This window comes from Myotis brandtii, unplaced genomic scaffold (assembly GCF_000412655.1).
Source record: "Myotis brandtii unplaced genomic scaffold, ASM41265v1 scaffold547, whole genome shotgun sequence".
NCBI lineage: Eukaryota > Metazoa > Chordata > Mammalia > Chiroptera > Vespertilionidae > Myotis > Myotis brandtii.
Window position 1 is genome coordinate 1,597,480 of NW_005370024.1, and position 27,663 is coordinate 1,625,142.

Below are 27,663 nucleotides of genomic sequence, written 5' to 3' on the forward strand. Positions count from 1 at the left end.
ACACACATATATATATATTTGTATTGATTTCAGAGAGAAAGGGAGAGGGAGAGAGAGATAGAAACATCAATGATAAGAGAGAATCATTGATTGGCTGCCTTGTGCCCCACACCAGGGATCAAGCCTGCAACCTGGGCATGTGTCCTGACTGGGTTCAAGGCAACCTTTCAATGCACAGGACAACACCCAACTAACTAAGCCACACGCCACACCAGCCAGGGCAAAATATGCCTACTTTTTTCTTAGACTACTTCCTCCTTTTTATTTTTGTTTTTGATAGCTTTGCCATTTAAAACATCGTTTTAAAATATTGGCATCCTTAGGTTAGTAAAAATTTCTTTGATTCTTCTAGATGGGCAGTAGCAGTGACACTTCTGTTAAAATAGCATAAAAAGTTTTTTGAAATTTGTCCTTTTCTGTTATTTTTATTTAACAAAGTAGGTGAGATGCATGTTGAAACAAAAATGTTTTTGTAGGTTAAGCTATAATTAAACTTATAAAACTTGTGTGCTTCACTCTGAAATTCAACTTGGGCCTTTAACACCAAGCCAAGGCCTGTTGTGTCTGGTTTAATTGTAGTATATAACATGGGATTTAAAAGCATCACACTTATTACATTTAATTTTCCCACTCCTTCAAAGCAAATTATAGCTGCTTTATTTTAAAAATATTTGTTACTTAAAAAGGGTTGGGAGTAAGTAATTTGTTCATAGCATTACAATATTTTTGTGAAGACAAATCATACAAAGTCCTCAAATTCTTCCTAGTACTTCCACAATGAATCTTTTATATTTTATATTCCTTATTGTATACCTAATTTGCTCTCCCCCCAGAAAATTGCTACTGAATTAATGTTATAGGAAATTAGACATCCAATGACTAATTTCTACAATAGTTGCTGACCAAAGATTCCTGATAAATGTATGCCAGCATTAGAAATATTTATTATATTGTCTCAACTGGCTCATAAATATAGACATATAAGTAGGTTAGGGTATTATTTATAGGTTAAAGAATTCAGATTTCACAGACTCTTATATGAAATGTGAAAAGAGGGGAAACTCGGAAGATACTCACAGGAGTCATAATGCATGAATGGAAACTGAAAAGAGATTTGTGTGTGTCATTAAAAATGCCTAGGAGATCTCATAATCTAGTCGACTCCACACTTGTTGATTTAAAGCTGTATAACCTGTTGGATTTCTTTTTCAAATGATGCTGCTTATGCTACAAAGTGAGTATTGTTTTTTCTGTGACGCGTTTGTAAGAGGAAGTCGATTCTGTGTTTGCTATTGTAGCTCCCACTGATGAAGTATGATTTGAGCCATGATAGTTTAACCCTACGGATTCTTAACACGTTTAACATCCTTATGTTACCTCTAATCCATGTTACTTCCTTTTCACATCTTGCAAGCAGGAAGGAGTGGACTTTAGGCACTTGATTTTATTTATAGAAATGTGATTGTCATTTCTTAGTGCTTTTGCTCTTATATCATCTAATGGTAAAACTTTCTTTTTTTATTTCAGAAGCAGAGGTGTCAGATCGATCCACAGGTATAACCCATCTTCCTCCTGAGGTAATGCTGTCAATTTTCAGTTATCTTAATCCTCAAGAGTTATGTCGCTGCAGTCAAGTAAGCACCAAATGGTCTCAGCTGGCGAAGACTGGATCGCTTTGGAAGCATCTTTACCCTGTTCACTGGGCCAGAGGTAGGTAAATGGGACTTTTAGTTTGTTTACAAATATTTCAGTCTGGTTTTTTGTTTGTTTTTTAAAAGAAATACTCATAGACATTAATAAGTAAGGCCAGTGAGTTTAATACTCATTTAGAAATTATTGGGAAACTGAGAGGTTAAGTAAAAAGTAGATGTCATAGTTAGATTGTGTTCTTTGTAGGCATTTTAGAGTGAGTTATGTGATGTGTGCCATTTCCTTTAAAATAATCAGGAGAAAATTGTTGGGGAGAGAATGCAAAATAATTGGCAAAATGTTGATCATTGTTGAAGATAGGTGATGAGTACATGGGTATTCATTGTGCTACTTTTTTAATGCAATTTCTTCCTATTTTAAAATTATTTTTGGAATTTTCAATAACAAAAAGTTAGAAATCAAATTAATAGGATGTCAGAACTGCTTTAAATAATTAGATTATTTACATATTTAAGAAATACAGAATAAATTTAATTAAATATAAAGATGAGGTGCTATTATGGTTGCCTTTTGGTAGTAGCTCAAAATAACTGAATCTATTTTTGTCTCCAGCATACTTTTTGATTTTTTTGTGTGATTAGTAATGCCTCACTCAGTAAATCAAAAATTTATATTAATTCATGTGTTAAGATACTTTTTTACATGTGAACAATTAAAGAAAATTTCTTTTCATGAGCATATAATGCAGTCATGGGGTAAATGCAGCTACTATTGCATGTAATTTTTTTGTCACTGAATTAAAATAATTTCTAGATGAATATTAACCTCAAAATTCACATTGTTATTCTTAGTTTCCTATAATTTGTCACTTTGACATGGAAATATATATTTCTCACATAATTAAATTATGAACATGATTGTCAAAAGTTTTATATTTACCATTTTTTAAAAATATATTTTATTGATTTTTTACAGAGAGGAAGGGAGAGGAATATAGAGTTAGAAACATCGATGAGAGAGAAACATCGATCAGCTGCCTCCTGCACACTCCCCACTGGGAATGTGCCTGCAACCAAGGTACATGCCCTTGACCGGAATCGAACCTGGGACCCTTGAGTCTGCAGGCCGATGCTCTATCCACTGAGCCAATCCGGTTAGGGCTATATTTACCATTTTTTGAGTAGTGGGTGGGCTTGTATGATCCAAAATGATCTAGAATTGCTATTTTTATATGGAATAATTTTTTTCTATTAGTTGTAGTATAATGAAAGTCAAGCAAGACAAATATGGATGTTTTAAATGCTGTTTTTGCTTAGCTATGTTTTTAATTATGATTAATTATTAGGAATTGATATATAATGTAGGTACTGTTTAATAAAAGATCAAATGTGATGATGATATGCTAGACTTCTGTGAAGTTAAGTGGATATTAATGTTTCTTTTTTTTTTCCTGTTTCAATATGCTTAAAAAGTTCCAATAGAAATGGTTTTTATGTGTTTATAGTATTTGTTTCCAGTAGTTCTTACTCAGAATTGATTTTACCCGCCTTGAAGGACATTTTCGTATGTCTGTAGAGACATTTTTGTTCAGTCTGGGGGAATTTACATACTGGTCTTCAGTGGATGGAGGCCAGGGTTGCTGCTAAACACCCTACAATGCGTAGAACAGACCCCCACAACCAAGAATTCCCTAGGCCAGGATATCAGTAATGTCGAGGTTGAGAAACCTTAATTTAGATGTAATGTTGGGAGTTCAGTCTCTGTCTCTCACTTCACAATCATGTGATTTAAATGCAGTATATCCTCCAGGATCTTTAAATTTATGGCTTACTTTACCTTAATCTGACCTGTTTACTTCTGTTCCTACCTCCTTCTGAATTGCTGACTAATCCACTACTCAGCAGAAAGTCTTGCTTCCTTTTGTTTATTAGCTGTCGTGATAATGGAGATATTGCCAGAGCCAGTGTGAAGCCTCTGTAGGGGAAAAAGTTAGGTGGTTTTCAGTGATTTCTAAAATTGCCAGTAAGATTATTGATAATTATTTTTCATTGTTCTTTTTAGCATGTCTGAAATTGAATTCTTTGCTTATTTAAGTGTAATTGTTTTTAACCATAACTGAATATTTCTAACAATAGCTGGCCCATTGCCTGGGGCTCATGTGTGTGTAGAGATTTTTATTATAAATAGGTTACTTTTTTTGTAATGGTAGTCAATCTAATCTTATTTTGTTCTTGTTTATTTGTTGAATAGGTGACTGGTATAGTGGCCCTGCAACTGAACATGATACTGAACCTGATGAGGAATGGGTGAAAAGTAGAAAGGATGAAAGTCGTGCTTTTCAGGAATGGGACGAAGATGCCGATATAGATGAATCTGGTAAGCTCTGTTTGGAAATAAAATTATTACATGGTGCTTTAATAATTCATATTATATTAAATGAGTAAATTAATATTATATTAAATCAGTCTATTAAATATTATATTCAAATGTAAATTTCCATGATAATATTTACATATTTTGTGTTTTCTAAAGAAACATATTTTTAAGCCTACTACTTTTTAAAATTTGAAGGAATAATCAGCAAATTTAAAATGTATTCTGTTTGAAGTAATTTTTTTAGTGTGTGTAAGATTGTGTTGCATATGTTTTTATATTTAAATACCTTAATCAGAAAATGCTGGTTATTCTTCTTATTTAAATAATGTACATTCATGATAATGCTTTGAAGTTTACAATGTGTGTTTTTAAATGTGCTCATTTGGTCATTCCGTAGTATTTATTGAGTCATATGTGGCCCAGAGGAAGGAGCATGAAGCTGTCGAATCTGTTCTTTTCTTTTCTTTTTTTTTTTTACTTGACTTTATTGGGGTGACATTGGTTAACATAACTATATTATTAGTTCTATAATACATCATCTGTATATTGTATGTTTACCACCCCAAGTCAAGTCTCCTTCCATCACCATTTATCCAGCCTATATGAACCTGTTTTTTCATTTGTAAATAGTTATGCTGCTTGCCTCACTTGGTTGTAGAATTGTGAAGTAATCTGTAAAAATTATTTCCAAATGGTAAGGGACTAACTAGTGTAGCCATTCATTAAGCACTGTGAAAGAATTCATGGGTGAATAAGACTTTATTTTCTACTCTTAAAGTACTCACAGGTGAGAACTTAGAATACATGATTCTTAATTCACTGTAAATAATGAAAAATGCATTTTAATAGAGGTGCAGAAATATGCTATTTGGGAAAGGAGAAAAACATAAAGTTTGTCTTAGATATTATTCAGATAATAATTACTAAAAGATGATGAAATAGTAAAAAAATAACAGATAAGATACTGTTCTACTTGGTAAAACTGGACCTGTAGGAAATTTTTATTTATAAGTTGTCCACTTAAAAAGTAGTAAGCTGGTCTGGCAAAAGAACTAAATGTGGAAAGTAAGGACTATAAAGTTAAAGGTTATTCTTTCAGCAGCAAGTTTATTTTTATGAAATGAAGGTGCCACATTTTGGTATAGTTTTGAGCATTTGCAAGATACGACATAAGGAACAAGGGAGAAAGAGGTCTATTCCAGTTAGATTTGGTGATGTGCTTATCCCGTTGCAGGTACTTTCTGAGCATGGGGTTAATAGTGAACAAAATGGAGGGGGGTGGAATCTCTGGCCTTGTTTAGGATAAAATTTGGAGAGGGTAGGCAGATAATAAATGCAGGCAGAAATATATTCTATATTAGATAGTGTTGAATGCTGTGGAGAAAAATAAAAAGGCAAGAGTGCCAGGAAGAGAGAAAAGAAATTATGATTTTAAATAAAGTGATTAATTAAGGTCCGGTCCCCTGAGAAATTTGAGCAAAGACCTCAAGCAGGTAAGGTCTTTACGCAGATGTCACATTAGGAAAAACTTGATTTATCTGTCCTAGAAAATTAATTCATAATATCTTTGTTTAGTTTTAAAGGCTTTACCAAACTGTTTGCTCTTCAACATTTGAAGATAGCTAAAGTGAAGGCTGTTGTTTTCCTATGTATTGAAAGGGAAAAATTAAGGCTATAAGGTCAAGCCCTTTTTAAGATAATATGTCCAGTTATTTAGTGGATCTAAGACTAAACCACCATTTATGTTAGTACTTTTTCAGCTTAGCTGTATAGAAGTTAATGTTCTTGTAGGATGTTTATTTTATTTTTTTTAAGATTTCATAGTAAACAGTACAACACATTTAGATGGAGAGGGCAACAGAAAGAAGACTCATTTGTGAATAAAAGTATAGCAGAATAAATAGGTTTAATTAAAAGTCATTTTTATCCATATATATTATGTCTGGCTAAAGGAAGAGTTAGGATAATATCTGTAAACATGGAACCATTAGTTACAAATTCAGACTTGTTCTTTCTACTTAACATTCCTTTTGTCAGCTACAATGATTTTGTTTGTTTGTTTTAATGATACTTCCTTAATATGTGTGTGTGTGTGTGTGTGTGTGTGTGTGTGTGTGTAAATAAATTGGTTTATATTTAGAGACATTTAAGTTAGGTCTTCAGGTAAGCATAATAACAATAGGACCCTGAGAAAGGTGATAAAATTATTAGTTCATTCTTTTTATTGTAGTGTTTTTTTTCTTATATCAAATTGAAGTTTGCAGTTTTTTTTGTTGTGTTTGTTGTTACAGTAGTGCATCCTGTTGTAATCATCCAAGTTCTGCAGAAATTATTAAGCAAAAATCAAAAGCCATGCTCATTTTTAACTTCTTAAAAACCCTAAGGTACTTTACTTTGCTTGATTTATTATGACCAGGCTAACTTAATTGTTTCAAATCTCTTCCAGCTCTATGTCCCTTTTATTTGGGTAAAATAACTAATGTTACTTTTATTATGGTTCATTTTTCTTTTGGTGTCCTATATTCTCTTAAAGAACTCCTAATATTCTTCAAGTATTCAAAGTTTTTTTCCTAAAGCTGTTTTCAGTGCCTGAAACTGGAGTTATTTTTTTGTTTCCTTTGCTGCCTATCTTGATATCAAAATTACCTTCAATCTTGAAATACCGTATATGAAAAAAACACACCTTCCCTTTATTCTCATTGTAAACCTTTTATTTTTCTCCTTTCACCTCTTTTTACTTGAAGCCGGACCAGTTAAACATTTAAGTCCTGGGGAGTGAGACTTTGTCCATTTAACTTGCTTTGCATACATAGGGGAGTTTAAGGATAGCAAAGAGTATTTAATATTTAATGTTGGTGATTCCATGAGTAGCCTAATTATAATTAGTATATCAAGTTCTTAGACTTTTGAATTTATTTTACAGAAGAGTCTGCAGAGGAATCGATTGCTATCAGCATTGCACAAACGGAAAAACGTTTACTCCATGGCTTAATTCATAATGTTCTGCCATATGTTGGTACTTCTGTAAAAACTCTAGTATTAGCATACAGCTCTGCAGTTTCCAGCAAAATGGTATGTATAAATTAGCACTAGTTGGGTATTAATAAAAACTAGCAATGATCTAAATTTGGTTTGCTTATTCCTGAGTTTAATTAAGGAAAAATACACTTTACCCATGAGAGTTCCTTCCCATGAGTAGGCATATACTGTTGATGTTTACATGATTTCATTTCAGTTCTCACATTAATCTTTGTATATAGATATCATTGTCTACACATTCTACAAAAGGATGCAGAGACTAGGAGAGGTTAAACCAGCCGTGGGCAAACTACGGCCCGCGGGCCGGATCCAGCCCGTTTGAAATGAATAAAACTAAAAAAAAAAAAAAGACCGTACCCTTTTATGTAATGATGTTTACTTTGAATTTATATTAGTTCACACAAACACTCCATCCATGCTTTTGTTCCAGCCCTCCGGTCCAGTTTAAGAACCCATTGTGGCCCTCGAGTCAAAAAGTTTGCCCACCCCTGGGTTAAACAGTTTATTTAGTTTTACAAATGTTAAGTGATGAAGTCCAATTTTATATGATTACTAGAGGCCTGGTGCACGAAATTCATGGCACGGGTAGGGTCCCTAGGCCTGGCTGGCGATCAGGGCTGATTGGGGCTTTCTGGCTGCTGGCCAGGGCCTTCCTTCCCTGGCTACCGGCCAGGGCCTATCTTCATTTCATGCCGCCCCCTGGTGGTCAACACATGTCTTAGCGAGCAATCAAACTCCCAGTCTCCCGGTCAAACTCCCGAGGGGACACTTTGCATATTAGCCTTTTATATATATAGATAGTATGTGAGGCATGGTCAGGTGGGCAAAGGATATTAAATCTCTGTTTTATAAAAATGTATTTTGTGACATCCTACATCAAAATCTCCTTGGATATTCCTTAAAAATGTAAATTTCCTGGGTCTAAACTCACAGCTACTAAAACAGATTTTCTGGGGTTTGAGCCAACATATATATTGGCAATGCAGATTTTAAAAAAATATTTATTAAGTTGATTGGGGTGACACTGGTCACCATGAACAGGCAATGCAGATTTGAAGTGATTTTTCCATGCACAAATGTTTGAGAACCTTTGGATTATGTCACTAAAAGTCACCTGCCTCTTGTCTAATGAAAAGTCTGTAGATCTTCATAGTGAATTTTTTCCCCCTTTAGGTGAGGCAGATTTTAGAGCTCTGTCCTAATCTGGAGCATCTTGATCTTACCCAAACTGACATTTCAGATTCTGCATTTGACAGGTTAGTTGTTTTTAAATATTTAAATATGATTTATAACTATGAATTTGTAGAATTGTTCTATAGTTCCTTATTTGCATAATTATAGTTTAATCATACTATTATTTTTATTGTCAACTCTGAGCCATGAGTGGTTGTAATTTGATAGCACCTCCAGTTCTTTGCCTCTTGTCAGGTCCCAGTTGATCCAAAACTCCAATCTGCATCATCCTGTCATTTTTATAAACCTGCACTTTGTCTAGGCTTCTGAGCCTTGCCGTGCACTATTGTTTTTAAGATGTTTTCTATTTTAGTTGGTTCCTAGTAACATTTGGCAAGGCTCCCTCATACAATTCTTCATATTTATTCTGAAATTGTAACACTTCCTTCAAGGTACACTTTCACAGATTTTACTTCTTTGGATGCTTCCAATTTCCTTCTCCCTCTATCTCACTTTTCTTTTTTTTTATCCTAGCATTTATATCAGCACCTCTCTCTCCATTGCAGAGGGAGATGTGTATTCTTCTCTGGCTAAAGCTAATGCTCTACCATTTCCTAGAGCTTGTTTCTTCTGGATCTTCCTGCATTAATCATTAGTTACTCTCTCTCTCTCTTTTTTTTAATGTGTATACAGGCTCTCCTTTACTGGTTACTTTTCAGTAAAATAAACTAGGTCTTCTCCTTTCCTAACCTTCTCTTAGGTTAAATATTCTTATTTCCTAATTTCTCTTATTGTGTTTTTGTATCTCTAGCATCTAAAATAGTGCCTGACAATATACATTCAGTAAATGTTTGATTATATTAAAGTCTTTCTCTTTTTTTTGTATTTTTTTAAGTTTTTTTATTGATTAAGTTATTACATATTCTTTTGTTTTTTATATACTTACGTAATAGTCAAATGCTTTTGAAGAATTTAACAATATCCACTAATAGTCTTGTAACCTCTTAATTATAGTTGGTCTTGGCTTGGATGCTGCCAGAGTCTTCGGCATCTTGATCTGTCTGGATGTGAAAAAATCACAGATGTGGCTCTAGAGAAGATTTCTAGAGCTCTTGGAATTCTGACATCTCATCAGAATGGCCTTTTGTCTACAAGCAAAATTACTTCGACTACATGGAAAAATAAAGACATTAACATGCAGTCCACCAAACAGTATGCTTGTTTGCAAGATTTAACTAACAAGGCTATTGGAGAAGAAATAGATAATGAAAACCCCTGGACTAAGCCTGTTTCTTCTGAGAATTTCACTTCTCCTTATGTGTGGATGTTGGATGCTGAAGACCTGGCCGATATTGAAGATGCTGTTGAATGGAGACATAGAAATGTGGAAAGTCTTTGTGTAATGGAGACAGCATCCAACTTGAGTTGTTCCTCCTCTGGCTGTTACAGTAAAGATATTGTTGGACTAAGGACTAGTGTCTGTTGGCAGCAGCATTGTGCTTCTCCAGCCTTTGCATATTGTGGTCATTCATTTTGTTGTACAGGAACAGCTCTAAGAACTATGTCAGCACTCCCGGAGTCTTCTGCATTGTGTGGAAAGGCATCAAGGACTAGCTTGCTTAGGGAAAAGGACTTAATCTACTCTGGGAGTGAAAAATCTGATCAAGAGACTGGACGTGTACTTCTGTTTCTCAGTCTGTCTGGGTGTTATCAGATCACAGACCATGGTCTCAGGTAAGTAATCAATTTTAAAGTATTAGGAAATGGACATGTTCTCATTCTCAAATGAAATATAAATTTTGAATCTTAAGTGTCATGCCTTTTCGCTGATTTATTTATCCAAAAGAGTTAACCAAGATTTGTCTTACTTTAAAGTGTTGGAACATTATAACTTCAGCATGAAGTTTCATGTAAGTCAGTTCAAATACTTTGTGATATATTGGAAGCACATAAATTAAAAAGTTTTATAAATACTTAGCAAATGCCTACAACACATTTTCTGTGATGTTTTAGTGGATATAAACATGAATAAGATAAGAATTTTTACTTGTAATAGAGAAGAAAATATATCTACCATATTCAATCTCCTTGTTATATAGGTCTATTCTGATTTTCTTTTTTTAACTCAGTTTGCTTTTTGTGTTTTTAGGGAATTTGTCTATTTCATTCAGGTTATACAATTTGTTGGCATATAATTTTTTTATGGTGCTGTTCATAATCTTTTCTGTTTCTGTAAAATTGGTAGTAATGTCCCAATTCTCATTTCTGACTGATAATTTGAGCCCTCTTTCTTTTTTTCTTAGGCAATCTAGCAAAATGTTTGTCAATTTTATTGACCTTTTAAAAGAACCAATTTTTGGTCTCATTGATTTTTCTTTATTATTTTTGTACTCGAGGCCTGGTGCATGAATTCGTGCACAAGTGGGGTCCCTCGGCCTGGCCGATAATAGGGGCCGATTGGGGCCGGCCAGGGGGAGGGACGCGGGAGGTTGGCTGTGGGAACACACTTACTACCAGCAGAACTGCTGCGTTGAGCATCTGCTCCCTGGTGGTCAGTGCGCACGTCATAGCGACTGGTCGTTCAGTCATTCAGTTGCTTAGGCTTTTATATATATAGATTCTCTATTTAAGAAATTTTTTCCTGTAGTCTTTATTATTCCTTTCCTTTACTAGCTTATGCTTGGTCTTTTTCTAATTCGTTAAGGTGTTTAGTTAGGTTTAAGATCTTCATATTTAATGTTGGTGTTTACAGCCGTAAATTTTGCTCTTGGCCCTCTTTTTGCTGCATCCCAGCAGCTTTGGTTTGTTGTGTTTTTGTTTTTATTCATCTCAGTTTTGTGTGTGTGTGTGTGTGGTTTATAATTGTTATATCTTCTTGGTTTAGTGAACCTTATATCAATATATAATATTTTTCTTTGTCTCTTGTAACCTTTTTTTAAAATTTAAGGTCTCTGTTGTTTGACAATAGGATAGCCACCTGGCTCTCTTTTGGTTACTTTTTGTATGGATTATGTTTTCTCATGCTTTTACATTTAACCTCTTTTTGTGTTTTTGCATTTAAAGTGAGGTCTCTTATAGAGAGCATATAGATGCATCATATTTTTTTAATCCAGTCTGCTAATCTCTGCATTTTAATAGAAGTGTTTGGTTTACATTTAAAATTATGTATATAATGTACCATTTGATTCCCGTTTTTCCCCTTCTCTGTATTTTTTTTTATAGTTATTTTCTTAGTTGTTACCTTGGGAATGTAGTTAACAGAACTTAAAACAGCCTACTTTGACAACCAATTTAATTTCAATTATAAACAAACACTTACACAGTTCAATGTATCCCTGTCTAAGGAATGAGGTTAGTTATGCTTTATGGAAATTTTTAATTTTTCTCATTACCAAATGGAATGGTCTATTGATAGAGGCCCAGTGTGCCATTGGAATGGAATACTTAGTTTACATAGATTAACATATTGTAATTGCTGGATTGCTTCTCTTGCAGGGTTTTGACTCTGGGAGGAGGGCTGCCTTATTTGGAGCACCTAAATCTCTCTGGTTGTCTTACTGTAACTGGTGCAGGCCTGCAGGATTTGGTTTCAGCATGTCCTTCTCTAAATGATGAATACTTTTACTACTGTGACAACATTAACGGTAATGCTTTTTATCAATGAGATAATTTTGAAGGAATTGATTTAAAAATTTTTAATAATGTGGATCTTTCTTAGGGTTTCTGTTTAGTTTTCTAGATTCTAATTCCCAAACTGTTTTATTTTCAGATTTAGTCCTTTATATTTGATAAAATTTTTAAAATCACATGTTTTCCTTAATTAGGTCCTCTAAAAGTAATTTGTTTTTACAGATATTTCAAATATCCATTCTGGCATATTTTTAAGATATGTAGTAGTTTAGTCATATAAAGTTTTGGGCACTTCTTCTAGAATGATATAGTACTCATTAACAATTTGGATGTATTGATGGTCTAGATAAATTGATTTCTTAGGCATGATAGACAGTTTTCTAGTGGGACAAGTTTATAAAATGCAGTAGGAAAAGGACATTGGTAAAGTGAATTCCTCAGGGATCCATTCTCATAGTATTTTTAAGATTGATTCCTAAATCTACTTTTAACAATCATCAGGTAAACACTTCTTAATTTTTTTTTTGATTTTTAAGCCTATCCCTACCTACCCTGCAGTGGGCTTGTTCCCTATGCTTTTGCAAAATATAGTCAGTGCCCTTTTGAGCATTTGATGATATTCACTCGTAGAGACTGAAATTCCCAAAAGCATACAAAGCTGCTCTTCAAGTATTAGTAAACATTTCAACTTTCTGTATTTATAACTGGAAAAAATTTAGATGATTCAAATTCTCCTATACACCTGTCTTTTACACCATATACTGTTGTTTGAGCCTGATTCGTCTTAAGATGATGGGAAAATCAACTGAGTTTCTCTCAGGCAGAACGATGGACAGGAGCTAGGAAGGCTAGAGGAGTGGTCTCTTCTTTAATTACATACCAGTAGGTAGAGAAGTTAGTAAATCTGCTATTTTCCTTAAAATATATATGAAGAGACAGGAGATAGCAGCTCTCTTATTTCTGGAATCACATTGGTGATGCAGGAGATGACCTTTCATGTCTTGAAATAGCAACACTAAGTTGGAGCATTTCTTGACTCTTTGTTGCCATTGGTGTATAATCAAGGAATGGTGAAAATTTTAGTTGCAACCTGCCAAGTGTACAAAAACAAAGTATGATTGCTAAAGTGAAAGACTTGCCTCTTGTATGGATGCAGTGAGTTTGAGAAGGGAGATATTTTTTAAATGTACAGTTATGTTATTGTAGGTACAGTATTGTACTTCCTAAAGTACATAGTATACTGTGAAATATAATAAAAACAATTATTTTTATAAAAAAAACATATGTATGTTGCACTTGAATTGTCCATAATGATTTCAGCATAGGTTATGCTTGTGGGAATAATCACAACCTAATTTATTATATTTATTTTTGGGTATGTAGAAGTTATGGGGTGGGGTAGATTGGTCTCGGTTCATTTTTATGATCTGCCTGCTTGTTTCTTGTGTGTAATTTTATAAACTTTTTGAAATAATTTACATGATGGGATAAAATATTTAAAATCTTTTGCACTTTGTTAGGATGTTAAAATTCCTTTAATCTCAACTGGGTTTGAATATATACATTTTAAAGTGTTCTGAAGGAGCTGCTACATTTCTTTGTTGAATTTTAGATTTTCTTTTTTTTTTGATAAGTGAGTGGTAATTTTCAATAAATGAAATTTAATGAAGACATCTGACTTTGAAAGATGTGGAAGGAAATTAACAGTGCTTATATAATCTAATATTAAGTATCTTTTTACAGCTTCTTAAAAGGAGCATGATGTGGGGAAATTGAAACCTTTTAAAGATAATAGGGTGACTTATCATGTTAACTTGTATTCCAGAATTCCAGCCAGCTGCTCTGATGTAATCTTTTTCTTAAAAATTAGACATGGACAGCCTAGAAAGTGTTAGAATAAAGTTACTTTGCATCCAGTATTGCAGGATGACACGATGGTCCAGTATCTTTTCACTATAGCCCAACTTGTACAGTAAATAGTTAGTGACTGCTTAGGGGGCCCCTTTTTATTATTATTTTTATAATTTTTCAAAGTAGCTAATATGCTTATACATGATCTTAGAACAATAAGGAGCATACTTAGATGACAAATGTTTTAAATATTTGAGAGCAACATTTAATTATAATGTTTTTTGTCAAAAGAAAGTTTACATAAATACCAGGTTACTAAGTAAAAGAAGTAAATACTAATAAATGATATTCATTATCTAAATAATAAGTGATGAATAAGACAGAACGATCTGTTTCAGAAGCACAGGCAGAGATTTTGCAGAAGGTAATTTAGTAATCAAATATTTAAACAATACCTACTGGGAGACAGACACTGTACTAAACATTGCTATAAAATGCCATTTTTTATTCTTCTGAATGATTCTTCATAACATTTAAATTTATTTGATTGATAAAGTTAAGATTTAAATATAAAAGAAGGCTTCTTAGCCATAATATTTAAAAGATGTCATTTAAGAAGTGTTAAATGGAATTGCATAGTTTTAGAACTCTGAACAATGACAGTAAATAAACTTTTTATACTGATTTGCATTTCAATATATGTGTAATTTATGAATTAAGATAGATTAGATTATAGTTTTGGAGATGACAGTCTCAGATGATTTGCTCTTATGTTTCTAATTTAAGTTAAAGAGGAATTAAAGGTAAGTGAAGGTAAGTGCAGATATACAGTATAAGTAAGATGTTTAATATCAAGGAAAAACAAATCATTCAATAAAAGGTTTGGGTAAATAACTACAGATAACATAACATATCTTAGTCATATTTTTTTCCAATGCTGCTGCACTTTTTCTGTTGTCCATTTATTCCCTTTCTGAACAGTCCTTCTGTGATGTTTAAAGGTCTTACTGTTAACATTGCTTACTATTTCCAGGCTTTGGAAATGGTTACTCTCTCATTTTCCTACAATATGAGACTAATCCAAGTTAAAGATGGTGGTTGTCTTCACTTATCTTTGCCCTAGGCCATCAACAGTGTACAGTCTCTTCATGGATGGCATCGCTTTGATGGATTGTTAGGACCAGACACCTGCTCTGTCATTGACCTTATGATGGGATTGCAGTTACTGTTACAGTTATTTACATACCCATATGCTTCCTACCTTCACATTGAAAACACTGACATATTAATTCCCTCTATTTACTCTAGTATTCACTTAGAATCCCATTGAAACACCGATATTCTAGTGAAAATATTTGAGGGAGGGGCACATTTTACACCAATGTGAGTGAGAACTTTGTTTTGTGATGAATAAGGAGAAGTTGACAATAGGATTGGATTACTGTCTAGCTAATTTTTTCTTTCACTACTATTCCTATTACCAATCCCGTAGCCTTTGAGAGCAAAGAGTGACCCAGCATGGAGACTGAGGATGCTGGGCCCCTCTGTCTTTTGGGGTGGATGGTAAAAACCTGTGTGGTTTTTTGGAAAGATAGGGATCTTTAGAATAGCTTCCTCAGTCCAATTAGCTCCTTTGAAGGCTCCCCTTTATTTTCTCCCTTGAAAATCAGTAGCAGACCTCACTTTTCATTGCTTTCAGTCATTGTTTATGATGTTTTTTCTAGGCCACTGTTGAATTCACTATAAAGGCATTGTGGTGAAGTATTTTAGGAAGAATTATAGTTTGGAGAATTATATGAAGTTTCCATGTTTCTTTCCTCTTATTTCTCCTTTTTTAGAAATTTGGAATAGAATTACATACTGAGAAAATGATAATCAGATATGTTTTTGCAAAACCCATCAGTTCAAGCATTTTATCACAGGTACTAAGTGTCAGAGCAGGACGATGGATTGGATCTTTTTTTTAATATGTTTTTATTGATTTCAGAGAGAGGGGAGAGAGAGAAACATCGATGAGAGAGAAACTTCAATTGGTTGTCTCCACCCCCCTTGCAGGTATCGAGCCTGCAACCCAGGCATGCGCCCTAACCAGGGATTGAGTCTTGAAGAAAGGCACTGGGTGATTGGTAGGCAGGGAAGTAACCAGAGGAGGGCGAGGGTAGTGAGGCAAGACAAGAAGGGGTGGCATGGAGGGTTGGGTGGTGTTGAAAATATAGAAGCTGAAAATGTATCAGCTTCTGGAAAACCAGGTCAAAGATTGACAGTGGGAGAAGGATTTCAAACTATAGGATTCCTTATCTGGGCATTTCTAATACCTGGTAATATGTACTAAGAAATTTGATTTTGGTTAAGATGACTAACCTTATGTCTTATTTTAAGGGAAGCTAATCCTAACAAAAATGCTACTTTGTGAATTTTAAATATTTGACACATTCAGCTTCTCATTTTAAAAATAGAACAGATTTTAATTTTGGTTAAATGAAAATGGGCTTGTGGTAATTCAGTTTTATATTTGAAATAATTTTAGATTTTAAGAAATTTTAGATTTAGAAAAATTTAAACCTATGAATATGGACTAATATAATGAGCATTTGTGTATCACTGACTTCAACAATTATAAAACTGTGCCCAATATCTTTCATATACAATGCTATATTTTTATACCTGCTCCCCATGCCCCAGGCACCACATCCATTCTAAAGTTAAACATAAGTGAAAGTAAATGAAATGATAAACCGTTGCAGTTCCACATGTTTGTAAAGTTCATTACTTGTTTTTTTTACTTAAAGATACTAGTACATTATCATTTCAATAGTGAAATATATGAACATTACTAGTATGCTTCATTGATTGTATATCCTAAGAAATTTGCCCTTTGTATTTTGTATATGCCATTTCAGGGATACAAGAAAAAGTTAAATTCTGGGAAATAAGTGTGTGCTGCTTGTCCAGTTGCAAGTAGTTATTTTCTTAGGTTGGTATTAGCATACTGGCCTTTCACAATAGGTTGCTCTTTTAAAAAACAAAACAAAACTAATTTAAAATATGTTTCTGGTTAAGCTAGATGTCAATCCAGAGTACTGAAATATTTCAATTATAACCCTTTGACAAAGTCTATAATAAAATTACATTTCATGTACTTTTCCTATGATCCTTACATATCACAATTGCAAATATTTTTGGTTCTGATTGATGATTAAAGAACTATTAACTACTCTTTATTTGTTCATAGTGCAGATATACTGAAAGGCTTCAATATAATTAAGACATGCTTTTCCACATTTTTCTGCCTTTATGAAACTGATTCATTCAAAGTAATTAACATTTGAATATGTGCCATGATACCTCTTTTTGACATTTCCTAATTCACAGCTCTGTTTCCTAATGGTCTTTTTATCTAGTGTCTGGATAGCATAATGTGACTGTGATAAAATGTCAGCTATTCCACAAGTGTTTTACTGTTCTTTGTAATTGAATCACATTTTTTATGTGTTAATATGTTTATTTAGTTAACCACTCATTATGTACTTAATTCTGGAAGATAATTTCACTTAACCCAATCATATGATTTATTTTGGCTGCAGATGTTAGATAAAAATATAACAAATATGTTAAGCCTATGTTTACACAGTTTTTAAAATTTTTTAATATAATCCTATATAATAAAGAGCTAATATGCTAATTAGACCAAACAGCAGAACGACTATCTGGATGACCTTCCTGCCCAGGCAGCCGCGGCTGCGAGGGCGAGCCCCTTGCACGAATTTTGTACATTGGGCCTCTAGTGTTTATTATAATTGTTTAATATTAGATTCTTTAGCTGATCTGTTACAGATAAGGCTGTGTTTGCCTTTATTATATTTCCTGGAAGGATGTTCAGAGTATAAGAAAGCTGTTAAGCTAGCTAGCCTGTCAACCTTGTCTGTGGGTTACTCTTTTTCTTCTTAGATTTTTATTTTGTAAGAATATTGACAAAATATTATTTTTCTTCTTTCCTTTAGCTTTTGGACCATGAAGGATACATTAATTAAAGTCAAACTATTGGCAATGTTTATGTCAGAATAAATTTTTATACACTCATTATGAGATTTTACTTCTTTGTTATAAATGCATTGCTTGCTGGTAAAAAAAAATCAATGTTTTAAGCTTTCTCATAAAAGCTAGATTATTTTTATGTGATCCCTAAGAAATTCCTCCTTTCACACTTTTCTGTTTTTATACAGGTCCTCATGCTGATACCGCCAGCGGATGCCAGAATTTGCAGTGTGGTTTTCGAGCCTGCTGCCGCTCTGGCGAATGACCCTTGACTTCTGACCTTTGTCTACTTCATTTAGCTGAGCAGGCTTCCTTTCATGCACTTTACTTGTAGCACATTTCTTGTGTTAACCATCCTTTTTGAGTGTGACTTGTTTTGGCCTCATCCTTACAGCCTCAGAAATCTTAAAATTTACCAGTGAATTGTACAGTGTTGTTTCTCTTGCAAATCATATTTTTGTTTTAGAAAGGGATTAGGTCTTTTCATGAGGATGAGAACAGTTTTATCAGATTTCTTTTAAATTGAATGCTTGGAAAATAATGTCACTAATGCCTTGCCATTCAAAGTATTTTTTAGATTATTTTGAGTTTTAAAGTCAGTGGGGGTTATTGGTTCTCTTTCTATATAAACACTGTACCAAGCTTTGCCGATCTTTCAAACATACACTTCTGAAGTTTTATTTTCAAAGACAGCACTTTTTGGAAACCAACCTGTTTTCCATAATGTTTCCTTTATTTGAACAATTCTTAGAAGGCCAATTCAAACATACCCACATATAAGATTCTTAAGTTTATAGAATAAATTGGCTTCTTGGCAGTTGCTCAGTGAGCTAGCAAAGCACCAATTTATTTGTATTTGCTTTCTTCAAAGAACCCCAGTTTCCACCACTGTTCCTAAATTGTCAAATTTGGGAGGGATTTTTAAAAATTCTACAATCATTTGAAGAAATGTATAAATAAAATCTACTTTGAGGACTTTACCAAGTGTCTTTTGTGTTTTGATTTTATTATAAACCTCAATGCAGGTTTACTTGAAGGTAAAATTGGACTAAATATTTTAGCTCCCATGAAATCCTGACCTTGATAAGCAGTTTTAGACAGATAACCTAATTTTGTTGAGCTGAATCGGTGTTTTTATTTTTAATTATGCAATAGTTTGCTATGTGAAAAGGTAACGGGATTGGAGACCTGCAATTCAGAAAGGTGCATGCGGAGTCAATTTTATATATCTAATGCTATATGAAATTCTATGTCAAGAAGAGAAGAGTAGGCGGCATGCCATCAAAATACGTGCAAAGCTATGAAAGAGGAAATAGTCTTGCAGTCCTGTTTGTGGTCCCAGGTATTGTTTTATTGGGGGATAGGAGGTGTAGGAAAGAAACAAACTGTGGGAAGACAGGTTTCAGTTCAGGCTAAGAGAAAACTTTATCTTAGACAATGTATTCTAAAGATGAAAGAAGAATCATTTGATGGGCATATAAATAAGGAGAATTCACACATGCTTGTAAATTTCACTAACATTTGAATTAAATACTCTGAGGGAAGATCAGCTCTAAAGGGTGGATATCTCATGACTCTCTGAAATTTTACCTTTCTTTAAGAGGTTTTTCATTTTGATTCCATTTCTGTTAACAATTGCAAAATAAATGATGGACCCACCGCTAGTTACTTGCTGGGCAGCTTAGTGTAAGGTGACCATCTTTCTTTTTGAGTTTGTAGCTCTTAAACTTAAGTAGTTATGTGGTACTGCTTATGCCTTGCTTTGTCCTTTAGTCTGGCCTAAGCTACTTCTTGATTCCCTTAGAGGACTTAAAATCTGAGCTTATTGAACAGTTACAGGGTCCGAAGTTTTATTTTGTAAGGTTGACATTTATAGTTACTATATTTTTATTTCTCTAAATGTTTAATAAAACTTATTTGAATAGTTGACATCAGGGACTATTTCAAGAAAACAAACTACAAGAATTTTTCTTCAGTAAGTGCTATCCAACCCTGTACTTGGACTTATCTGTAGTTATGTGAACTGCATGGTAAAATTACTCATCTATAACCATGCCCTGGGTCACCAAGGCACTAAAGTTTCTCTCCCATATAAGCAGAAGACAGTATACTGTTGTTTTTTTTTTTGGGGGGGGGGAGATTATGAGAAATACTTAAAATCATGATTAAATGGTGTTGCAGGACTTGGCTCTAATTGTTATCCTTTTAAATTAATTAATTTAAGCAGCTAATTTCCCCAGGGGTTCCAGGTAATTGAGGTGCCTCCCTTTTGCTTTGGCCTGTGCTGCTTGATGTTAGCAAACCATTCAGTAGGACTTGGCAAGCTTGAACCGAACTGACTTCAAGTCAGCACTGGTCATGTGGGAACTGTTTTTCTACTGTCCACCTTCCCTCCATTGCATGGGGAGATAGCAGTCTGCATTTAATTTTTATACATTGTCGCTGTTGCATAATTAACTTAAGGGGATGGTTAATAATGATACACTATATACACTTGGTTTAAATTTATCTTGGGCTTTATGAATGATTTCATGAACTATTGAAACTTCATTCTTAGAATACAATGTAAAGTACCTTGTGGTTTCTGACAAACATCAGGCTCAGTGCTGGGCAGTGCCCTAAGGACAGTTGACCCTTGAGCATCTTGGGTTTCAACTGCAGGGGTCCACTTATACATGGATTGTTTTCAATAAATTCCTCTACTATTTTTGATCCCCATTTGGGAGTCTATGGATGCCAATTGTGCATTGATGTACCCCATTTTATATAGGGGACTTGAACATTTGGACTTACGTATTTGTGGGGTAGTCCTCAAACCAATCCCCCAGGAATACCGAGAAACAACTAAGGTTTTTGGAAGTCAAGGGTTTTCTTACTCAGCTGTGAACACTCAGCACTGCCAACAGGCAGTAAAAGAAGATATATTGTCTATTAATGAGGACTTTTCTTAGCAATGAAAAACAATTAGGATAAAATCATACCCTTTTAAGAAATCATTGCAAGTCTTAATTTTTAAAACTACCCTTTTGTTAAATATTTAAAAATATTCCCCTTTCTCCCATAAAATACACTGTGTGTATGTGTATATGTGCATGTGTCTAGTTGCTCAGTATTTCTGTAGGGTATCGTCTTACAACGTACTCAGCATTAAAAATAATATCATATTGCAGTGTTGTTCCTCCTTCCATCAGAAAAGTTGTGTTGTTTTACTGGGTCTTAAAAGTATAATTGATAGTCTGTTGGACAGGCAAAGAAGGGCAAGTAGGAGGTGAGCAAGCACAAAAGCATGGTGGTATGAAGCTCACAGTGTAAGGGGGGAACTGTGATATGTGCCATGCCAGCATGGCCAAGGGTGAACTTGAGGAGTGGTGGTGAAGGATTAAAGAAGACAGACAAAGAGAATATAGCTGGGGCTTGGTGGATCTCCCATGCCTGGATGAGGACACAGAAAAGATCCAGCTGGCGAGCTGAGGCTTTATTTTATAGTCAGAGATAAACAAGGTCAACATAGTTACAATGTTCTTGTGAGTTTCACTTATTTTGGCAGTACTTGCTGTATCTCCCACAGCCCATTAGCTACCTAGGAAGGATCTAGGGAGCGCTATAAGGTCAAGCTTAATTATGCTAGGAGAGCTCTTCCCTCTAAGCTGGGACTTGTTTGTGGCTCTGCCACAGGTCAATCCGAGGCTTAACTCTATAGCCACTCCCTACAGTGATAGTTCTGAATTTAGCGTCAAAGTGGCAGAGACAAGGCTGACTAATGAATAACACTTTTTTTGGGGTACAGTTTAAAATTTTTATTTCATTTGCAAATTATATTTTCTTCTGATGTGATTGAACAATATCAGTTAAAAATATTCTCATATCCTAGTTACAGTTTTACATGATATAAAAAGTATACAATGAAAAAATTACCTGTTACGTATAAGGGAGGCAACATAGATCCAAACAGACAAAACATTTTTGGGATATGGGTGGATATATACAGCTAAAGCAAATTCAACATTAGGAACATCAATATTATGCACGCCAGTGCTATACACAGCTTCAATTAAAGGCTTCAGTTCAGAATAGGGCATGTGAAGGGGAAATCCGGAGAACTGAAGGGAAAAAACAAGGTTTGTAGACATTAGTGAAGTTTAAAGATTTTACTTTATTTTTTTTTCCTCTTAATATGCAACTTTTAATATTCTTAATAAGAAGTTTTCCTCTGGATCACAAAGTCATTTATTTCTGTCTTTCTGTTCAGCTATATATTAGCAACACAGAAAACGGAGTGGGGCTAAATGTCTTTTGTTGTGAGTTGCTAGCATGTTGACTTGGTATATAAGACACCTATTGGTCACCCTCTGCTGTTCCCTTCCCTCTTCCTGATAGCCCCTGGTTTGCCCAGTAACCCATGCAATTCCTGGGGCCCAGGTTAAGCTAATCATTGCATTCCATCCCCCTGGCCACAGTGATTCTCTGAGGGGTCGATCAGTGACTCTCCACGTGAGTTTTAGGAATACTGGCCCTCAGACGCACTCTCCTGCTTTGTCAATATGTGTGCATGTTGTCAATAGGTGTGAGCCCTGCCTAGAACTTTCCAACCAAGTGCTGCCATGAGAAAAGCCAGCTTGAGGATGATGCCATCACAGGGAGGACTCCTCTTCTACTTAAATAAGCCAATAACTTATTTTTATTGCCCAATGATGCTTGAACTAAGTTTTCTGTTACTTGAGAACATCTGGCTGAAAACCTGGCCTTAAAAGTTAAAGGATATGTTTAAGTCAGTGACTAGAATTAAATGTCCAGCTTCACCCTGTGTGTCCAGCAAGGCATACTGCCTCCATTTGAGACTGCTTGCTAGTTTTTCTTACTCAGCTGTGAACACTCAGCACTACCAACAGGCAGTAGAGAAGATATATTGTCTATTAATGAGGACTTTCCTTAGCAATGAAAAACAATTAGGATAAAATCATAGCGTTTTAAGAAACCTGATTGAGAGTGGTTGGTTTCACCTTTAATGCATAGTTGAGTCTAACATGAACTAGCCAGATGATTTCATTTTATTTTACTGGCAATGTATTTTATAAGTTATTTTTTATATGATCATCTTATAAAATGGTATTTTTTATTTGAAAAGTATTCTGCTACTTAATGATAGGTTACTGAGATTTGAACTGTTAATGATATTTTTTAGTCTGCGCTACTTCATATACTTTGTAGAGCAATGTAGGATTTTTTTCTTTTTACTTTTCAATTCTAGCCTACATTTAATACCATTCTGTACCAGCTCCAGATGCACAGTAAAGTGGTCAGAAAACCACGCACCCCACAGTGGTCCCCCCACTGCCCCAAGCACCCACCTGGCCCCATGCCCATTTATCTCTACCTATGAACCAGGAGGTCACTGTTTGATTCCAGGCCAGGGCACATGCCCTGGTTGCAGTCGTGGTCCCAGTAGGGGGCATGCTGGAGGCAGCCATCAATGATTCTCATCATTAATGTTTGTATCTCTCCCTCTCCCTTCCTCCCTGAAATTTAAAAAAAAAAAAATGCCCCACAGCTGTTTGTCCACTCATCTGATGGGCCATTGTAGGAATTTTGATGACAAAAACCTGTTAAGGAGCAATTTCCCATTCGAAACTGGGGAATCCACAGGCTCAGTTGAGAGCTGTGTGCTTACCCTGTAGTCCCCCAGCTGTCTCAGCAGCTCTGCTCTGTGGTCCTCTTCTACTTCCTCCCCTCGGCTGCTTTCCAACAGAGGCAGGAAGTGGCGCAGCGTGGATGTGCAGTACCTGTTCCACCGCGTCAGGTGCCGTGGCCTCCAGTCCATGACTTTTTCTTTTAGTATTTTTTCAATCCTGTTTATAAAACATAAACTCCATTTTTTTTGCTGATTTGACTTTTCCCTTTTAGACAAAAATCCAGTTTGCATGCAGTGGGGATTCAGGTGATTACATAACCACATTTTGTAGGTGGAGTTGTTGTTCGCTAGGAGTAGTTGGTGCCTAATAGGGGCTAATCCCTGAGGATTCAGAAATTAAAACCAGTGATCCTTGCCCTTACGGGTCGTATATGGTTGGGATGGGGAGTAGACTTTGGGATGATATTCTAAGGGCCATAACAGATGCTTGAACCAGAACACAAAAAAGGGAGCACTGAATAAGGGGGACAGCTAAATTCAGTACAGTCAGCGAAAGATTTTTCATGCAGTGTTCTATCACTTCATTCATTGGTAACGTATGTACAAACAACTTAGACCCAGGCATAAGGGGTGGGGTTTATGCTGAGAGCTTCAAGTAGGCTGTGTATGCCCCATATTGATTGCTTCCCAGTGCCTTCTAGTTATGAGGTTTATTTTTCTAAATTGCCTTAAAGCTGCCTTTAAAATACCCATCATCATTGCAACTTAAGTTTTGGTATCCTTTTTATAGTTAACTAGAGGCCCGGTGCATGAAATTCGTGCATGGGGTGGGGTCCCTTCAGCCCGACCTGCACCCTCTCCAATCCGGGACCCCTCGGGGGATGTCCGGATGACCGGCAGTTGGACATCCCTCTTGCAATCCGGGACCACTGGCCCCTAACTGCTCACCTGCCTGCCTGATAGCCCCTAACCACTCTGCCTGCCTGCCTGACCGCACCTAACTGCCTCTGCCTGCCAGCCTGGTTGCCCCTAACTGCCCTCCCCTGCTGGCCTGATCGCCCCTAACCCCCTCTGCCTCGGCCCCCGCCACCATGGCTTTGTCTGGAAGGATGTCCAGATGGATGTCTGGTCTAATTAGTATATTACCCTTTTATTAGTATAGATGTGATGGATATTGGGTTCAAAGGATGTGAAGCTTAAACACAGAATGAAAGAAAATAGCTACCACTCGTTAATCCCTTGTTCACTAGATACTGTGCTAGTGTGTTTTATATATTTTTATGTACTCCTAACAATAACCCTATGAGGTAGGGCAACACTGTCACAATTTTACCTATGAGGGATCAGTGAGATAGGATAAAGGAGGATGATGGCAGGGGAGCTGGGATTTGAGTTGAGGCCCCGCCAGTTCTAAAGCCCCTTGTGCACCCCTAACTAGACACACAGGTGTGAGGACCCCGCCGGCTTCCTGCTGCTCAGAGCTCTGGGATCCCTTCCTCTTGTGGCACAAAACACGACCTCTGTGTTGGGTTTCAAGATGGTCTGAGCAAGAACTGCCTTGCACTTCTCATCAGTCCTGCAGAAACAGATGGTGGGAGGCTAATCTGCAGTTCCCTGAGCTATTAGAAGAGATAAGGAACTTCTTGGCAGTTAGCTGTTCTATGTGGGGATCCCAAACAAGACTTTATCTAAATTTGAACTTGAGAGTGAATTGGTGTTTTCTAGTAGCAATACCTGAAATCAGGCCACGTTTAGTCTTGTGTGATTTGACATGCTGCTGCTCAGAGCTTGGTACATAGAAAGGGCAGACAGGCTTTGAAGTCAGAACATCTGGCAGACCTCTAGCCCCCCGAACACTTAACAGCATGTGGACCTCTCTGAGCCTCAGTTTCCACATTTGTGAAACTGAGAGAGTATGTTCTATTTTGCATGATTATAAGGATTATAGGGACTCAAATAGGTTCTTACAGGCCACGATTTAGGTTTATAAACTGGTTGAAGTTTAGTAAGCCACTAATTGGACAAAAGAGGCATGTAAGCTGGGGATTATGATCTGTCTGAACAAGACCCATAGCGACATGATGTTGAACTCTAATCTGAGGCTGAATTTTGGAGGACTGCCTAGCGTCCCAGAGTTCACTTCTGTTTGTCCCACACCACGCTGATGCTAAAGCCTCCTTTTGAGCCAGGGGATTTAGAGATCACATCTGTACTTGGGGTCTATAAACAGGGATTACAGTGTAATTGCCCAAATTATTTCCCATGGCCCCAGGCTGAGAATCGTCTAGTGGGATTACACGCCCAGGGACAGAGTGCATGTGCATGTACGGCACCACGTGACCTGTCCTGTAGCTCAGCTGCGGCCGCCTTGTCAGTGCGCTGGTAAACAAGCTCTTCCGGCTGTAAAAGATGAAGTTCAGAAATTCTAGAAATCTTGTACACCTAATTTGAATACTCCACATCCTTTCTAACTCCTTTTTTTTTAATTATGAAATTTTAGACAATCAGAGCATAACCGATGCCAATGTATGCATGGCCCATCTTAAGTAAAGCATCACCAATAAATGATAGCTCATCCTCAGTTTCTTTTCTCTCTCATCACAGAAGTAACCATGACTTGACATTTGTTTTCTAACACTTTCATTCCACATACTTAAAGTACCTACTGTGTGTCAGGCACTTTTGTAGGTGATGGGCATATAGCTGTGAATAAACATTTCTGTCCCCATGATATTTACATTATAGTACAGATAGGCAAATTAATAAAATGTGTGCATGATTTTACTACAGACATACAGATCCCTAAATTATATATTGTATTGTTCTGAATGGTTTTTAAACTATGTGATAATTTTATGCTGTGAGTATGCAAATTGCTTCTTCTCTCTTAACATAATATTTAGAAATAATAGCAAACACATTTTTAGAATGCTTTCTAAAATTAATATTGATTCATTTGTGTAGCAATGATAAACTATTCCATTGTGTACCATAATTTATCCTTATGCTGTTCCAATTCTTAGGCTATTGCAAACATTGCGTCTATGAAAAGTCTTGTGTATGTCACTTTGTACACATGGGAGAATTTCTCAAGGCAGGGTTTATTAAATCTTTTTTTTAAAGGTTTGATCACAGTAAAAAATACATTTGATGTTATATACCCAGTATACACATACATACTTAGCTCTCAAACAAAAGTGGTGGTAAACAATTCTCATGCTTACTACTTGCAATCTATTACCAGGACCCTTCTTTATTAACTTTGTGAGTGGATCATGCTATGAAATTAATTTAGTGCACTGACACCAGAATATTAAAAATTACATAGAATAACTTTTGTGATACTCTCTTATGTCACAGGACTCCTTACATCAAAATGTTTTCTTTTACATAAGTGTATACTGGTTCATGACATGATGGTATATATCTTATTTTGAGTTGTGCTCAACTAAGTTTGTAAAACAAATATTATTTTAGAAAAAAATATCTAGGAGTCGAATTAAGGGTCAAAAAGTATCTGGTTACCCAGCATAGTGACTTCAAATTTTTCACTTTCTTTGTCTACATTTGATTGTTATTAAAAGAATTATACCTGAACACTGGAAAGGCCAGGGTATGGAAGACTTCTTGAAAAGAAAGATTTCCATAGCTTGGGCTTGGTGACATCAAAATTTACCCTTAGTGGGGAATCATATCGTTGAATATTAAACCAAATCTAAAAAAGACAAGATCACCATTAATACATGCACACACACACGCACACACACACAATGTATGTGTGCATGTATGTACAGAGAGGCAGATTCCTGCTTTATACAGTACCCTCCAAAATTAAATGGCTCTCAAACTGGGCGCAGCCAGAATCACCTGATAGTACCTGGAAATCTCTCTTAAAAAAAGAAAGAAACTCAATTTTCTCAGATGATAAACCAAAGCACTAAGAGTTAGGCATTGTGAATGCTGTTTTGGAAGAATAAACAGAAAAGAGCTGGGACACAAACTCGGCTCTTCTGAATCGAATCCTGTATTACTCCTTTAACATTCTGCTTCTTTGCAGGTCAGGTGACTAATTCAACCAAAACTTTTATTTAAGACAGTTGTGTAACTGTGCTTGACACTACATTTCTTTAAATGGTATATATGTAGTCCTGGCTGGGTGGTTCAATTATTTGTAGCAACATCCTGTACAGTGAAAGGTTATGGGTTCGGTTCCCAATTGGAGTGCATATGGGTGGCAACTGATCGATGTCTCTCTCTCTCTCTCTCTCTCTCTCTCTCTC

The 27,663-nt window shown here is 35.6% G+C and overlaps 2 protein-coding genes across 5 annotated transcripts in view; one reads left to right on the top strand and one right to left on the bottom strand.

The window, feature by feature from the left end:
- FBXL5 (F-box and leucine-rich repeat protein 5) overlaps positions 1 to 18,734 on the top strand; it is a 52,391-nt gene extending 33,657 nt beyond the window's left edge. For 3 of the 4 annotated variants that reach the window (XM_014549318.1, XM_014549316.1, XM_014549315.1), the window contains 7 exons: positions 1,528 to 1,710; positions 3,901 to 4,026; positions 6,950 to 7,098; positions 8,239 to 8,321; positions 9,253 to 9,972; positions 11,734 to 11,882; positions 17,943 to 18,734. In XM_014549318.1, the coding sequence (XP_014404804.1) occupies positions 1,528 to 1,710; positions 3,901 to 4,026; positions 6,950 to 7,098; positions 8,239 to 8,321; positions 9,253 to 9,972; positions 11,734 to 11,882; positions 17,943 to 18,019 (1,487 nt within the window). In that variant the 3' untranslated portion in view covers positions 18,020 to 18,734. The remainder of the gene's footprint in view (positions 1 to 1,527; positions 1,711 to 3,900; positions 4,027 to 6,949; positions 7,099 to 8,238; positions 8,322 to 9,252; positions 9,973 to 11,733; positions 11,883 to 17,942) is intronic. The other variant, XM_014549317.1, reaches the window with a different exon arrangement.
- A 2,701-nt stretch (positions 18,735 to 21,435) lies between these two features.
- CC2D2A (coiled-coil and C2 domain containing 2A) overlaps positions 21,436 to 27,663 on the bottom strand; it is an 88,070-nt gene continuing 81,842 nt past the window's right edge. Inside the window, exons 35-38 of the mRNA XM_014549334.1 lie at positions 26,976 to 27,098; positions 25,725 to 25,783; positions 23,423 to 23,600; positions 21,436 to 21,854 (exon numbers count right to left, since the gene is read on the bottom strand). Of these exons, the coding sequence (XP_014404820.1) occupies positions 21,666 to 21,854; positions 23,423 to 23,600; positions 25,725 to 25,783; positions 26,976 to 27,098 (549 nt within the window). The 3' untranslated portion in view covers positions 21,436 to 21,665. The remainder of the gene's footprint in view (positions 21,855 to 23,422; positions 23,601 to 25,724; positions 25,784 to 26,975; positions 27,099 to 27,663) is intronic.